Raw genomic sequence first — 17,694 nt, 5'->3', positions numbered from 1 at the left:
CCCCATATTTTTGAAACTCTTGCTTTAGGGCCAGAGGCTATTGCTTTGGTTGATGCCGTTGTGAATGCTTCAAAGAAGAAGGGGATGACTTTTGCTCAGCATTCCGATCAGTCTCCTGAATATCTCCAGGCTAAACAGGTGTTTGACCAAGCTATCTCAAAACTGGCGAATTACCAGAGTAACTATGTTCATGATCTCACCCACCTGCACAATACTGGGGCACACAGTTTCCTAGTCGTGAAACCCCGGTTTGATTAACTATATGTATGTTATGAAATAAATATTTTAAGACTTAATTTTGGTATGTACCTTTTAATCTGTTTTGATTTCAAACAATGGTACTTATATGTATGTTTAACAGATGGTTTAATTTCTTGTTTTGCTTATGGTATGTTTTTATATAACCGTATTCTGTGTTTTTAGAAACATCATTGTATAGCAAATTTTGCTATTTTTGGCTTGAGAACCATTTTTTAGAAGTAGTTAAAACTTGGTTCTCTTACATAATTACGTGTATAAGGTTAGCTTATTCAGGCGTCCCTGTTGGCTTGTTCCCTTTTTACGAGGGTAGCGACCCCCCCAAGGCAAATATCACCTTGACGCTTTCGCCCCAGCCGTACGGGACTTTCTACGGTTTTTCATTTATATATATATATACATGGCCATTTTTTATATATTTTGTTTCCACTTTCCCATAGGATTTTATGCTTAAATGAGGCACTTGGCCCAATGTATGTATGATCAGAATTGTTTACAGACATTTTTATTTCGTACTACATATATTTTGAAAAAGGAAGGAATTTTAACAGTAGAATTTACGCAAATTTGAGCCATTCCATGTTCTGTCAACCGGAGCTCCTTCGGGCGTTTCCAGCTCGTATGCTCCTTTTCCAAATGCTCTCTTACCCTGTATGGACCCTCCCAAGTAGGTCCCATATTGCCAGTGTATTCTTTTTCGCTCGTGCTATTCAACCGCAACACGTAGTCACCGACTTTGAATGTTGTTGGGTTTACCCTTTTGTTGTAATACCCTTCAATCTTCTTTTTAAACGCAACTTCTCTGATGGCGATGATTTCTTGTCGTTTTTCCAGCAAGTCCAGATCTATCCTTAGTTCGTCTTCGTTCCCTTCGGTGTTTACATCCTGTGGGTAGAGACTTGGAATTCCGTTGGGACGACAGCCTCCGTTCCGAATGCTAGACTGAAAGGGGTTTCTCCGTTGCTTCGCTTTGGCGTTGTCCTGTTGGCCCATAGGACTAGTGGTAGTTCGTCTATCCATCCCTTGTGGTTTCGCCCTAAGCGTTTCTCCATTCCCTTGATTATTTCTCTGTTGGTTACCTCCACCTGCCCGTTCCCTTGGGGGTGGTAAACGGATGTGAAGGATTGTTGAATTTGCAATTGCTTGCAGAATTCTGTGAAGACACCTTTGGCAAATTGTGGGCCATTATCCGAGACGATTGTATGAGGTATTCCAAACCTGCATATGATGTGCTCCCATACAAACTTCTTCATTTGGTCTCCGTTTGTCGTGGCCAGCGGCTTTGCCTCCACCCACTTGGTGAAGTAATCGATGGCGACAACCAGGAATTTTTTCTTGTTTTGGGCTTCGGGAAGTGGTCCCACAATGTCGATACCCCATTGTATGAAGGGCCATGCCGACGTTACGGAGGTCATATCATTCTTAGGTTGTCTCGGGACATTGGCACGTATCTGGCATGACTCGCAGTTTTTCAATAATGCTGTAGAGTCCTGATGCATTGTCGGCCAAAAATATCCTAGCCTCATAGCCTTCGTTGCGACGGATCTTGCTCCCGCATGTGCTCCACAGATTCCTTCATGTATCTCTCGGATGATCATTTCTACTTGGTTTGGACCTACGCATCGGAGCCATGGCGTGACGAAGCCTTTCTTGTACAGCTTTTTATCTTGGATTTTATATTGCGGGGCTTTTACTCTTATCTTTCGGGCTTCATCCTTGTCTGCGAGGAGTATCTCGCTTACTAGATACTCGTAAATGGGGGTCATCCAATTTTTGTTCTCTTCCTCCACAAGGTCAGAGACTTGTTTTTCTTCGATCGATCTTTCCTTGAGGACTTCTACCAGTACTTGTTTCCCTAGGTGTCCGAATGTGAGTGAAGCTAGCTTGCTCAGGGCGTCTGCTCTTTTGTTTTGGTTTCTTCGAATGTGCTCTATTTCGAAGTGACTGAAACATTCCATCAGCTCCCGCACCTTTTGTAGGTATAGTTTTGTGGTAATTTGCTTGGCTTTGTAGTCCCCTTTTACTTGATTTGCGACCAATTGGGAATCGACATATACCTGTAGGTTGCGGATCTTCATATCTCTGGCAATCTGAAGCCCTGCTAGCAATGCTTCGTACTCGGCTTCGTTATTTGTTACTTCAAACTCAAATCTCAGAGCATAGGTAAATTCTTTGCCTTCGGGACTGATTAGCATCAGACCGGCTTCACAACCATCGGAGCTTGCGGCTCCGTCGGTGTACAACTTCCATACATCATTTTTGACGTTCCCCAACACCTCGAGTGACACAGAGTGTGTCATCAAGTTTTCGCCTTCGTGGACGTCGCTGATGAAATCAGCCAATACTTGCCCCTTAATTGCATTCCTGACTCTGAACTCAATGTCGTGCTCCCCCAATTCGATGGCCCACTTGGCCACCCATCCCGACTTTTCTGGCTTAAGCAATATCTACCTTATTGGCTTATCAGATAATACAACGATGGGATGCGCTTGAAAGTACCTTCGCAACCTACGTGCCGCTTGGACAAGGGCCAAGGTCAGCTTTTCTAACTCGGGATAGTTGGCTTCTGCGCCTTGCAGGACTCTACTCACGAAGTAAATGGGTATCTGTTGTTTTTCCCTTTCTGCCACAAGCACAGCGCTAACGCATTCAAGTGAGGCGGCCAGATACACGTAGAGTATTTCTTTTGGCTTTGGGGCTGTTAGCGTTGGCAGGTCTGCAATATATTTTCTCATCTGTTCCAAAGCTCTCCCCGCCTCCTCTGTCCATGTGAAATCCTTATTTTGAGACATCCTTTCAATACTTTGAAAAAGGGTAATTGCTTGTCAGCTCCGCGTGAGAGGAAGCGGCTAAGGGCGGCAAGCTTTCCGTTCAGGCTTTGGGCTTCTTTGATTGTCCTTGGTGCTAAAATTTGCTTTAACTTATTTATCTTGGAAGGATTTGCGTGGATGCCTTTGTTACTTACATAGTATCCTAAAAACTTGCCTTCATCCACACCAAACGAACACTTTTTGGGATTGAGTTTCATGTTGATTTTCCTGAGGTTCCCGAAGGTTTCCAGGATATCTTCAATGAGTCCTTTTTCATCCCTGCTTTTGATAACCATGTCGTCGACATATGTTTCTAGATTCCTTCCTATCTGTGTAGCGAAGGCCTTGTCGACTAACCTTTGGTACGTAGCTCCTTCATTCTTGAGGCCGAAGGACATCTTTCAATAACAATAGGTTCCCTTACTGGTGTAGAAGGCTGTCTTGTCTTCATCTTCTTCCGCCATTTGTATCTGGCGGTATCCTTTGTATGCATCCAAAAAACACTTTTGCTTATGCTCTGCTAATGATTCTACTTTCCAGTCGATTTCCGGGAGGGGGTAACAGTCTTTTGGGCATGCCTTATTGATATTTGTAAAGTCAACACACATCCTCCACCCTCCGTCTCCTTTTTTGACCATTACCGGGTTAGCGATCCAAATAGGGTAGACGGACTCCCTTATTATCCCAGCTTTGAGTAGTTCGTCTACCTCCTTCCTAGCAGCCTCATCTCTATCGGCGGAAAGGCTGCGTTTCTTCTGGTGAACAAGCTCTATATGCTTGTGTTCCTTCAGGCGATGCTCCGTGACGAAGGGCTTTCCTTCCAATGTTAGGGTCCTTGGAACCCCCGTCATATCTGAATAGTCCCATGCGAAGCATCTACATTGGCCTGTAACAGTTTTTTAAGTTTGTGCTTGCACCCTTCTGAAAGTTGAACACCTATAGGGATCGTTTGTTCGGAAAAGTTTGGATTAATTACCAACTTTGTTGCGTCCTCTTCTTCTTGCGTTTTTATGGAGGTAGGGGGGACGTCGTCATCCACCCTTTTCACATCATTGATTTGTTTTGTTGGTTCGTAAGAGGAGTGGATCGATCCTATCCCTGTTTCAGATTGGAATTTAATGACCCTATGGATGACAGAGTGGACCATTTTCATCCTTTGCATCGCAGGTCTTCCCAAAATTATATTGTAGGGGGATGGAGATCGTACTATCGAGAGATCCAACGTCTCCGTTCGCTCGTGTATCCCATCTGTGATGGTCACGTCTAGATCGACTTCTCCCAACGGCCATGCGTGCTCTCCGGAAAAACCTACCAATGGTCCCCGGGGATCCGTCCTTCGGGCTCGTATGGACTCTGGCATTTTGAGGAAGCAGTGTTCGAAGATAACGTCACACTCACTTCCACCGTCCAGATATACCCTCCGGACGTCAACGTTGAATACAGTGGCTTGGATGATGAGCGGATCGCTCGAAGGTTCACTTTCTCCCAATAATGGGAAATAAAAACCTTCTGGTGTCGTTTTGGCCACAGTCAAATCGCTGATTCTTGCTTGTTGAATGGCCAGAGCAGACCTCCTTTCTCTCGTCATCCTGTCTTTTTTCTTTACCATTTTTTTACAGATTAAGATGCACAGAACGGTATATTTATGGGTTTTTCTAGTTCAACAGAGTGGTCCCACGGATGGTGCCAATGATTGTGCACCAAATCGCGCTAAGGTTAGAAAAAGGGGTTTGAAGGGTTTTGGACTATTCGTTGGCGATTCCCATATGGTAGAGTGTAAGCCTCTTTACGCCAATCAAAGCCAGAGTGTAATGTGTGTGTTTTCTCCTCCCGTATGCCTATGTGAAGGTCTTATGTCCCTTTTTATAGTAGAAGAATCGTTGATAGGAAGGAGAGTCCATAGGAGGATTGAAACTTCCTTGTAGATAGGTTTTCCCATGATTAAAGGAATAGATTTAACTTCCCAAATTAGTTGGAACTGATCGTCCTCATTTTAGGGAAGAAGAGATTTAGGCAATCTCTTCTTTATTTGGGTATTATTTCCAGCTGGGCGCCTTCCCCACGCAGGTTCCTCCGTAACGCTGCGGGTTAGCACTTGTCCGTTTGGTAGACCTTTCGTAGCGTAATATGGATACGCCATCAGCAGGCTTGCGATCCTCTTTGCTAACCTCAACACTCCATACTTTATCAATCAAAACCCGAGGAAAACAGTCTTTTGAAAATTCTCTCTCGGTAAAAACCTGATCACCACCCTTTAGTGTATAATGTGTAAGATAGACTTTTTCCTTTTCTAAGTCCTTCTCTGACATCCGTACATTTGGTAAAGAGTCTTGATCCTGTTTTTCAACAAAATTAACATTGGCAATTAAAACACTTCCTTTAATAACACGTCAAACCCCGGAAATATTTTCGCCTTTGGAATAAACAAAACAGATATATGATCCTTTGATAGGAGTAAACTCTGTCAGTAGACCGTTGTCTTCCATAATGTGCCTGGAGCTTCCGCTATTGACAAACCATAAACCTTCTGGTCTTCCTTAGCAGCTCCTGCACATTCACAAACATGTTAGTTTCTCAAGGGACCCCTAGCCTTGTTGGCTTTAGGTCTTTCATTTTCCTCATCACAAACCATATCAGCAGGGAACCATGCCTTCACAGCTTTAGGTTTATCATTTTCATTAAGCACGAGGTCAGTCCAGTAGCCTTCTTGGGACATGATTGCTTTGTGTAAGATCCTAGACATCAGTCCTTCCTTAGGTTGACTTGAAGATCTTACATTTAGTCCAGCTAACCAATTCAGTTTCTCAAGAGCTTCCTTTCGGCTATAAATATACTCAAAAGATCTTGCATATTTATTCATATTACAGATCTTTTCCTCGACAAACCGAATCTTATCTATTCTGGACTCAAGTAGAACACCTGTTCCTACTACATCTAGTTCTGAGAAGATACTGTCACTACCGAAAAGAGTGAAATAGATAACTTGAACAGAGTCCTTTTCAAAGTGAGTATTAATATATCTGGAACTGACCGCATCATTTAAACAGACCTTTGTGAAGTCAATTTCCCTTTTAAGCGCTATATTTTTATCTGACAGATCTTTGTTATGCTTACATATGGATATGAGAGGTGCAAGGACAGACTTACCTGCTGCTCTGATGCTTCAAGATTAGCTATAAAATTCACAAGCTTTTCTGTGTTCAGATCATCAGGTATCTCAATCTTCACATCTTCATTTACTTTCTTATCTTCCATAAGAGCATAATCATCAGTTAATGTATCTACTAAACTCACATTGTCAATTTTGATCTTCCCATTGATGACTTTCGCAATTCCATAAATATTGCCACCCTTGGGACCAACAAAACTGACATAAGAACCTCTAACAGGAGTGAATTCAGTCCACAATCTCTTGTCTCCTGTCATATGTCTTGAACATCCACTATCGACAAACCACATCCCTGTAGTTTTCCTTAGTGATTCTGGTTGTCAATGAATTCCAAGTGTGCCATGAACCCTGTCTCAGCAGCACTATTATTTGCTCTTACTGGTTCTGATGTTTCCGGTTCCTCTTCTACCTTCTGATGAAAACTATCATGATCATCCGTGCTGGCATACAATGTATAGTCGAATGAATTATTAACAAGATCGTTCATTCCTCCATCAAAGTCTTGAATTTCTGCCATGAATGCATGATTCTGATCATCGGCACAAGTCGAACCCCAATTATATGTATCATCAGACTGAACCACCAATGTTCTTGAGTTATCAACTTCTCCTGAGCTGCGCTTCCTAGTATTAATATATGGACGCCCAGAATTCTGACCAGCAATAGAACCACTTTGATTGAAGTTCTGACGACCCGTAGCTGAATTGTTGACACGTCTTGGCCTCTGACACTCTCGTGCAAAATGTCCAAAGCCATTACAATTGAAACACTTCACCTTGGTTTTGTCAAACCCTACCTTGCCGTCAATCACCTTCCTTCCAGTTCTATCAGTGAAATGTTGAACTCTCAATGTTAACATAGCCAATTGCTAGTTCATGTCCATTTCTTCGAGATCATCTGGATCAACTTGCTTGTAATCCTCCCTAACCAGTTCGGGATCAGTCAGTTTTCCTCCAATTAGCTTTTCATGAGCCGACACAAAAGAAACGAGCATGCCCACATGTCCCTCTGCAGATCTATGCTCATCGGCATACCTGTTAAACCCGAGCTAGGTGAACTACTATTCTGATTACCATTGTGCAAAACAATCCATGATTCCGGAGAGCTTACATACATCAAGTTGTTGTCAGAATCCATCGTCCTTTTCATTTTCTCATCATCTCCACCGTAGAAGGCTGTAATCCCTCCACTTAAAGATTTTGAGGAAGGAATGCTTGTCTTGCTATGATAGAGTTCAGGACGCTGAACAAAATCACTGCTGCCTGCTTCCTTCGACTTTCTTTTCATATCTTGGCTTCTCAGCTTTCGAATAATCTGTTCTAGAGTCCACTTACTGAAGTCGGGATTTTGTTGGATGGAAGTGATAAATCCTTCCCATTTGATAGGAAGTGCCTCCAACAACTTCCCGATTACGTCTTCTGGATCCAGATTGTACCCAAAGTAGGCAAGCTCAACCAGGAGATGACTGTAACGAACCAGTGTCTCATCAAGAGTTTCATCTTTGAAGCTAGTGAACACATAATACTGCTTCTTCAACAAGTCTTTCCTACTATTCTTGAGATCGTCGTCACCTTCAAAATGCTCTTTGAGTACATCCCATAAGCCTTTTGCTGTATCATAATTTTCAAACAGATGCATAACTTGCCCTTGGAGAGCCATTCGAAGCGAGCCCAATGCCTTGCTTTCGGCTTCATAGTCTTTCTTCTTATCAACGTCCATTTGCTCATATGAAGCAAGCCTAGCAATGCTCGAACCTAGAGTTTCACCTGGTACTGTTGGAGGAGTATAGCCATTTGTAATACACATCCACATCCTTACATCGATCAACCTGCAGTATGACTCGAATCTTCCCTTCCGATTGAAGTATCTGTCAAGGCTTATCAACTTTGGTGGTGAGTTGGCCTTTCCGATTTCATGATCCATCAGAATCATTTGATTTAGCAACGCCTGATAATTTGCGGGTAACTATGACGTCATTTTCTTAAAGCTAGTAAAGTTCAGGAACTGCTTAAAAATAAACAAGGTCGTAAAGTTCACGAGGTCCAAGAATACGAGGTCGCAATTAGAACTCGAGGTCGTAATTGAACTCTAAGGTTGTAATTGAGCTCACGAGGTCGCAAACGATATACGAGGTCGCAATTGAACTGGCGAGGTCGTAATTAGCTGCCTAAGTCGAAATACAAGTTGGATGAGGTAATACAAGCCCGCGAGGTTGTAAACGATGTTGGTCCGATGATTCTCTTGAATTCGATACCCTAAAAGTCAAAAACACACTTTCGACGGCTGCAAACACCAAGATATACCTCAAACAAGATTTCCGGTCATAAACTCGTGAAAGAATCACGTCTAAACGACCGTAAATCAATGTTGTCTATCACCAACAAACTATAACCTTCCGGTATGAAACCAAGAGGCTCTGATACCACTTGTAAGTCCCTTTGACGCGAATCGTTAATAGTTTGATCCCGTTATCCAGAGGTGCGGAATCCCTCTCTTTAACGTGGTGATTCACAATGAAAGCCTCTAGATCACCTGCACAAATATGCTTGATAATTCGACAAATGTTCGACACTAATCTTCATTAGGGTTCTGGTATTTATAGGAAACACCTAAAAGGCTTTAGCATGTCCGGGTCGTATTTCAGAGCCCAACTCGACTCAATTACGACCTCGTAATTGTTCTCTAGCCTCGTATTTGGCCGTGCAATTACGGGGTCGTATTCCTATAACCACCTCGTAATTGACCCTGCAATTATGAGGTCGTATTTAACACTTAGCAAAATATTATTACACGTTCAATACTCAAATTTAATCTAGTATTCTATGCATAATACAAAGTTCATTAATGACAATCACATGACAAATAAATATTACAATATAAGCCCAAACAATCTAGACTGCTATTGACATAGACGTGCACTTACATATACATACCTTGCCAATACCTAGAGAGCATACCAGTACCGTGATCTGACCTTGCATTAGATGTACTAGGGGTGTGGAGGGTTAGCCGCTGGTACACCCTGTATACATATACCACTAGTGTAATGGATATAGGTGTTAGATTCAGACCGCACTTTAGCCGTTGAATTTGATCGATGCATATAATTTACCGGACATGTGGAGGGTTAGCCGCTGGTACACCCTGTATACATACAGGAACGGTGGGTTGGATGTAGAGGTCAGATTCGACTTGCCCGTTTGTTGTGATTAATGAATGTTTAATTGGGATATTACCTTGTACTGCATGACTGGCATTGATGATATTGTTTAACATGAAATTCTGATACTTAAATTCTTAAGCTTGTGTGACGTTATGAATGCATAAATGTCTAGAATTGTAAAAAGTTAACACGAGTGTGTTTGAGAGTGCGTAAATGATGTCACGAACGACTATTTCCTTGATTAAACGCCGATAACGTTATTTCCTATTATAGGAAAATGGTGCGAACTAGAGCAAATGCTAACGCCGAAACTCAAGAAGGCCAAGGTGGCCGAGGTGGCGGCCGTGGTGGTCATGGTGGTAGAGGTGGTCGTGGAGGTTGTGGTGGCCGAGGTGGTCGTGGAGAACATGTGGAGGTTCAAGAGCCGAATGGAACCCTAGCTGAGCAGCTTACGACACTATTGCCGACTCTTGCTTCTCAAGTGGCAGTCGTACTGGGAGTTAACATTGGAAATGGAGAACAACGAGCCAGAAATGAAGCTGAAGTGGAAAGACAAGAAGCGGTGGTTCAAGAAGCAGAGCAAGTCAGAGATGAGGTCGTTATTGTTGCTAAGCGCGAAGCGATTGTTAGGGAGAATGGCAATACGAGATATCGCCAAGGATGTACCTACAAAGATTTCCTCAACTGCAAAGCTATTGATTTTGATGGGAAGGGTGGAGCAACTGCTTATCTCCAGTGGATAGAGAAGATGGAGGCTGTAATTGCTATGAGTCACTGCACTTATGATCAGAGAGTTACTTATGTTGCTGGATGTTTTGTGTTTGATGCTTTGTCATGGTAGAACAATGAGATCTGCGTCAGAGGAGGAAGAAATGAAGCCTTGGCTATGCCTTGGAAGAAGTTTAAGGATCTGATGCAGGCAGAGTTTTTCCCTGTCCACGAGTTACAGAAATTGCAGACTGAGTTCCTTCAGCTTACGATGGTTGGAGCAGACCATGCTGGTTACACTAGTAGATTCTATGAATTATCTAGATTGATTCCCCACCTGGTAGATCCTGAGCCAAAATGGATTGAGAAGTATATTGCTGGGTTAGAACCACCTGTTCGTGTGCAAGTGGTGACTGCAGAACCTACCACCATTCGAGATGTTGTGAGCAAGGCAAGAAGTCTGACTGAAGAACTAATAAGAAGTGATATTCTATGTAGGAAAGGAAGCAAGAGAAGGGAGTTGGTGGAGACGAGTAAGAGGAGGGAATTTAGAGGAGACAAAAGACCAAGAATGGGAATAGTGTATGTAGCGAATGAGATAGGCCAGAAGGGTTATGTTAGCCTAGCACCCTTTATGTGGCAAGTGTAATCTGCACCGTCTGGCGACTTCACCATGTAAAACTTGTTTCAACTGTCAAAAGTTTGGCCACCTTTCAAGAGATTGTAGAGCACCACAAGTTCAAGCAGCACCATTGAATATTGTACCATTGAATGTCATCCCACCTAATGCCAGAAACCTTCAAGGCAACCGAGGGGCTTGTTATGAGTGTGGGAGCACTGATCACTACCGTAACCTATGTCCTCGACATAACCGTCAGCCAGCCCCAATAGCAGTGAACCCTAACCAGCTTCAGATTGTCGGTCCACCTCCACTAAGAGCAAACCAAGGACAACAAGCCAGAGGTCGGGTCTTTGCCTTAAATGCTATGGAAGCCGCTAATGATCCTAACGTTGTTACTGGTACATTTCTTCTAAATGATCATGATGCTACTTATTTGATTCTGGAGCCAACTATAGTTTTGTGTCTACTAACTTTTTGTGTAACTTAAATGTGCCAACATGTTACTTGCATACTTATTATGAGATAGAGGTACCTAGTGGCCAGCTGGCTAGATTAGATCGTGTATTGCCTAAATGTATTCTTACTCTTGAGGGCTATTCGTTTTACATTGACTTGATTCCGTTTGGAATGCGTAGCTTTGACGTCATCGTTGGGATGGATTGGTTGTCCCGTGTTGATGCATATATTGTTTGTCGCGCAAAAAATCTTAGAATACCTATGAGTGATGGGCATGTACTAGAGATTCATGGTGAGCGAACCGAAACCATCGACCGACATCTTATGAGTGCTACCGAAAAAGTAGTCAAGCTAGCTGATATTCCTATCGGGTGTGATTTCTCCGATGTTTTTCCCGATGATGTGGTGGGATTACCCCCACCTAGACAAGTCGAGTTTAGCATTGATGTTGTATCTAACGCTATGCCAGTAGCTAAGTCACCGTACCGTTTGGCTCTTTCCGAAATGCAAGAACTAGCGACACAATTGAAAGAATTACAAGATAAAGGATTCATCCGACCGAGTTCTTCGCCTTGGGGCGCACCTATATTATTTGTTAAAAAGAAGGACAGGTCCTTTCGCATGTGCATTGGTTATCGCGAGTTGAACAAGCTAACGATCAAGAATCGATATCCATTACCGCGCATTGACGAGCTATTCGATCAGTTGCAAGGCGCTAAGTACTTCTCGAAGATTGATCTTCGTTCGGGTTACCATCAGCTGAGAGTACGTGAAGAGGACATTCCAAAGACAGCTTTTAGAATGAGATATGGGCACTTTGAGTTTTTAGTGATGCCCTTTGGATTGACGAACGCGCCTGCTGTTTTCATGGATCTCATGAACCGTGTATGTAAGCCTTATTTAGATCAATTTATTATTGTATTCATCGATGACATCCTCATCTACTCAAAGACCAAGAAGGAGCACGAAGTACATTTGAGGCAAGCGTTAGAGCTTCTGAGAACTGAAAAGTTGTATGGAAAGTTTTCAAAATGTGAATTTTGGTTGGAAGAGGTGAAGTTTTTGGGTCCTGTAGTTAATAAGGATGGAATAAAGGTTGATCCCAGCAAGATAGAAGCAGTGGAACATTGGAGAAGGCCAGAGACACCAACAGAGATCAGACAGTTCCTTGGATTAGTTGGCTACTACCGACGATTCATCGAAAACTTCTCAAAGATCGCACAACCCTAACGTTGTTGACACACAAGGATAGAAGTTCTGATTGGGGCGAGAAACAAGAAGAAGCTTTCAGACTACTGGAGGAGAAGTTATGTAATGCGCCGATCTTAAGTCTTCCTGACGGATCTGATGACTTTATTGTTTATTGTGACGCGTCGGGACAAGGATTAGGGTGTGTATTGATGCAGAGAGGAAAGGTTATTGCATATGCTTCTCGACAGCTGAAGATCCATGAGAAGAATTACATGACTCACGATTTGGAGTTTGGAGCTATCGTTTTCGCGCTGAAGTGTTGGAGACATTACCTATATGGGACGAAGAGTGTGATATACACAGATCATAAGAGCCTTCAACATATTTTTAATCAGAAAGATCTTAACATGCGACAGAGACGATGGTTGGAATTTTTAGCGATTATGACTGCGAGATCCCTTATCATCCAGGGAAGGCAAACGTGGTAGCTGATGCCTTGAGTAGGAAGGAAAGAGTCAGACCAAGACGAATTAGAGTTATGAGCATTACCGTACACAACAGTCTGAAGGATAGATTGATTGGGGCACAAGTACAAGCAAACAAGAAGGAAAATATTGATAGAGAAGGGTTGGGAGGTATGACAGAAAAATTCAATCAAAGAGAAGATGGAGGACGGTATTTATGCGACCGATTGTGGGTGTGTATGGTGGATTAAGAAAGCTAATAATGGATGAAGCGCATCAAACGAGATATTCTATTCACCCAGGGATAGATTAGATGTATCAAGACTTGCGAGATCTCTTTTGGTGGCCAGGAATGAAAAACGATGTGGCAGTTTATGTGAGCAAGTGTTTAACGTGTCTGAAGGTTAACAGGTCAAACGAAGTCAAACAAAGGACCAAAGGGACGTCCCTTGTGCTGACGTCATCGGCATGAAGGATTACCCTCATGCTGACGTCAACACAAGATCGATTGGTTAATTGTCATTTAGGCTTAATTACGTCGATTAAAGCCTAAGCCCATATGAACCAAAACCCTACTAGTATAAATACAAACCTAATCTACGAAATTAGGTAATTAATTTTGTTCATTAGTTGATATAATCACGAATTAAGGTGACTTGCTACTCGTGTGACCTCCTACACGAACCACAAGCTTCATGCATCTCCTTAGGTTGTTAACTACTTGTTAATTGACAAAAGGCAATAGCAATCTAGTTATCTAAAGAGGATTCCGCACTCTTGACATAACGAATCGCGTCTTATTACGATCCATGCAACCATAGGACCTTACAAGTGGTATCAGAGCCCTAAGGTTAATTACCAGAAGGTGTAAGATTGTTTGATTCGCTATTGATTGCAAATTCGTTTCAAAATTCGTGTTAAAAAGCATTTTCGTGCTCTTCTTTGCGTGATTTCGTGCTTACGTCAGCACGAGGTGAACTTTGTGTTCATGCTTACATCGTCAGATTGACTTTGTGTCATCCTCGTGTCACGTCTGGACAAACTGCTCTTCGTGCCTAAGTTCGTGAAAAGTGTCCTTCGTGCTTCACTTCGTGTCACGTGCACTTTGTGTGACCTCGTGTGATTTCGTATCGCACGAACTACTTGTTATTCGTTTGATTTAAAAATTCAAAATGACTACTGTACCGGCTGCTGCGAACTCTCCTAATGCTCTAGTTATCAGTCAGATGATCATGCACGATCATGAAGTTGGTCGTGGGAACACACCTCCAAAGCTGTTCCGTATGGAGAACTATTGGATGTGGAAAAGACGATTTGAGGACTACATTCGTCTAACTGATATTGATATGTGGATTGTGATAACTCAAGGTTTTGATTGGCCTACTTATGAGAAGAATGGAGTAATCGGTAGATATACATATATCAATATGCCTATTAAAGAAAGGAAGAGGTATGTTGTTTAGGGAAAGGCTTTATCTACTCTTACTATGGCCTTACCTCAGGAAAGTGTACACTTCTTTAAAATGTACTCTACTTCAAAGGACTTATGGGACGCCCTCGAAAGATATTGTGAGGGTGATACAACTTTGAAGAAGAAACGTATCAAACTTCAGAAATCCCAATATGAAGCCTTCAATGGACTAAAAGGAGAATCTCTTGATGAGATTATTACTCGATTTAGTCATTTGACCACTGATTTGTCATATTTTGAGGTTGTCTATCCTCAGACTGAGTTAGTTGATAAGTTTCTGGACTCACTACCTAAATCGTGGACTGATTATGTTCATCATCTACAAGATGATAATGAATATAGTTCATGGGATTTTGAGACGGTAGTATCCAAACTTAAGAACAGAGATATGAAGAGAAGAATTAAGGATACCCACTCAGATTTTTCTTAATATCCATCTCTATATCATGCCAATTCTGTTCATTTGGCAAGTATTAGCCCAGGAAACAATGCATTTTTAAGTGGTGCTGAAGCTACACCAATAATGGATGCAGAGGGAATTGCAGGTTATGTTGCTTATGACAATGCAAATACGAATGTCTAGAGCTATGCACAATCTTTCCATTCTATGCCAATGAGTATGAGTTCTGCAAAAAGGTAGAATAAGTGTTTACTCAGCTTTTTGTATTGCTCATGAAGCATTTATCGGAGGAAAGGTCACTGATCCTGCTTTAATTGATGAGGATTACAATCAAATAGATCCTAATGATTTAGAAGAAATGGATCTACAATGGCAGCTAGCTATGCTTACCATCAAGGTTAGGAGATTCACTCAGAGAACAGGAAGATTTGTAGGAAATGGCACTAACGGTTTTGACAAATCCAAGGTGAAGTGTTATAATTGCGATGGATTTGGTCATTTTGCTAGAGAGTATCAATGACCTAAGAGAAATGATAATACCGTTGCTGGTAGACAAAACTACAATCAAGGCGGTATTACTCCTTCAAACAGTCAGAAAACTCAAGCTATGATAACATTACCTGCTTCTCCACAACAAGCAAGTACTCCTCATCTTATGGAGTCAAAGGCAGTTGTTGTTCAAAATCCAGATGGTACTTATGAATGGGATACACAAACAGAAGATACCTCGAATCATGCTTACATGGTTGAAGTTTATGATGAGATAGCTGCGACGATTGATTACACCGTGTACTCAAGTGAAGAGAATGCATCTGAGATAGTAAAGCAGAATGTGCGAAAAGTTGCTGAGACTGTGAGATCTGAGAGTGAACCTATGTCTGTGGTAAAAGAATCTGAAGAAAATATGGAGTCATCTAAGCCAGTAGATGATAATGTTGAGGAGAGCATTGAAAATCAAATGAAGAATTTTGTGATACCTGAAGGTATGACAACTGAAGATTTCATTGCATACACGGCAGATTGCAGGGCTGCAGATCAAAAGGTATCATGTTCTTTATTTTCAATTGTCGATGTCTGTAAAATGGTGTCAGACTTGAAACTTGAGGTGTTAACGCTTAAAGAAAATTTAACTAGTTTAACTACTGAAAATGCTATTCTTAAAAAGGAAACTAAAGAGTCTGATTTATTTCTACAACAAGATTGCAAAAAAAAGAAAAAGAAGTTGAACTAGATTTTGATCCTAATGAAGTAGTATACTATACCTTGAAAGACTGTGATACATTGTTTTATGATAGAGAAGTATCTATAACTAGGATTCAGTCTAAATCTAGAATTGGTAAAGTTTGGTGTGTAGAAAATAAAGAATGGTTAGCTGAACAAATTCCATATAAGGATATACATTATGCTCCTTTTAAACCAGCAAGAAATATGGAAGAAGCAATACAAACGCTTGATACCATAGATAAAATGAAGGAGTACGGTATTCCATTCCCTGAAATAGAATATGGTCAATCTAGAAAACAACAAGCAAAAAAGTGTTATACTTGTCGTGAGAAAGGTCATATAGCTATTGAATGTCCAAATAGGAAGGTCAAGAATCCTAAGAATGACAGTCAAGTCAAGTCAAAGGATGTTGATGATATTCCTAATACTAAAAGGAAGGGTAAACTAGTTGAACAAGTAACTTCACCACAATGTATGAGTGCATATAAAAGGAATTATTATGAGGGGTATGCAAAAAGACATCCTGATAATAAAAATGCACATAATTATGTTAAGTTACTTAAATCTTTGTCATATGGTGAGTCTGTTGTGATAGATCAAGGGATTAATTTCAATACCTTCACAGAGTACTACTTCTAGTAGTGGAAGTCCGAGTCGTTCCAGTACACCTCAAAGGAGTAATTCACCTAGGAATAAGATGGCTCAACAGAACCGATCACCCCCTTCTAGAATTAATAGTTCGTCTAAATTCTATGATCGATTAGGGAGTCAACCTAGATATGGTATAAATTCACCAAGGAATTCTCCTCCTAAGGATCGTTTCAGTTCACCTAAGAAACAGTCTATGACACCATCTTCATCCAAGGCTCCATTACAGAGCGATGGATATTGGACCGAATTAATCATTAGAGATGAATTCGGCAAACCTAAACCTTAGAAGGTTTGGGTTCCTTTTAGAAACTAACCATCTTTTTGTCTGATGTGCAGGGAGAACCAAGGAAGCCTATCAGTCTTTGGTATGTTGATAGTGGATGCTCTCGGCACATGACAGGGGACAAGAAAGTGTTGTCCAACTATGAAGATGTAAATGGTTCGTATGTTAGTTTCGCTGGTCCCAAGGGCGGCAATATCTCGGGCCAAGGTGATGTTGTGAAAGGGAATAAAATTACATTTCAGTTATCCAAGTTGTTGATTGATTTAACTAGGGTATTGATGTAAAACCCCGGGATATACCTCTCAAAAATGGCGATTTTGGCAATTTTGGTTCATCTTTTCCTGCTCTAATTTTGTTCAATCTACCTGTTTATTGTGAGTATGTGTAATCATAGTATATCCTTTGGTGATCTAGTTGCATGTATTTCATGGTTTTTCAGTTGGATTCGACGTTTAATTAGGGTTTTCTCTTTCTTATCGCTTAAACCCTAATCCTCTTTCTATCTAACCCCAATTTGTTTCTTGTCCCCCTGATTGATTACTAGGCTCTTGATCGCGGCTACTTGGTGTAGTTTAGCTAGATCCCTTGGAGTTTGTTAATTGATTAAGGTGTTCAAGTTACACGTTAGGGTTTTTTAGGGTTAAGTTCTTTCGTCATTAGCTATTCTTGTGCTTCATTTAGTTTATTTGTTTCGTTCTACTTTGTTCTTGTTGGCTGCATGGTTATTTAAGTTATGGAGGGGATGAATGAAGGGAAGGGTAACCCCTACTACTCGTTCGATTATGAAAAACACTAATGTTAAAAAGGGTTCGTCGGATCCTAGC

At 41.5% G+C, this 17,694-nt stretch overlaps 2 protein-coding genes across 2 annotated transcripts; one reads left to right on the top strand and one right to left on the bottom strand.

Moving 5' to 3' along the window:
* Positions 1-741: 741 nt before the first annotated feature.
* On the bottom strand, positions 742-2,993 carry LOC122604341. The gene is made up of 3 exons (XM_043777230.1): positions 2,771-2,993; positions 1,477-2,689; positions 742-1,411 (listed from the first exon to the last, which is right to left on the bottom strand). The coding sequence occupies exons 1-3, from the start codon at positions 2,991-2,993 to the stop codon at positions 742-744; spliced, it is 2,106 nt and encodes a 701-aa protein (XP_043633165.1).
* A 6,684-nt stretch (positions 2,994-9,677) lies between these two features.
* On the top strand, positions 9,678-12,416 carry LOC122604340. Its single transcript, XM_043777229.1, has 4 exons — positions 9,678-10,157; positions 10,242-10,724; positions 10,810-11,128; positions 11,257-12,416. Exons 1-4 carry the CDS (start codon positions 9,678-9,680, stop codon positions 12,414-12,416), a joined length of 2,442 nt encoding a protein of 813 aa, XP_043633164.1.
* Positions 12,417-17,694: the final 5,278 nt, after the last annotated feature.

This window comes from Erigeron canadensis, chromosome 6, assembly GCF_010389155.1.
Source record: "Erigeron canadensis isolate Cc75 chromosome 6, C_canadensis_v1, whole genome shotgun sequence".
NCBI classification, from domain to species: domain Eukaryota; kingdom Viridiplantae; phylum Streptophyta; class Magnoliopsida; order Asterales; family Asteraceae; genus Erigeron; species Erigeron canadensis.
This window is presented reverse-complemented; position numbering and strand designations above follow the sequence as displayed.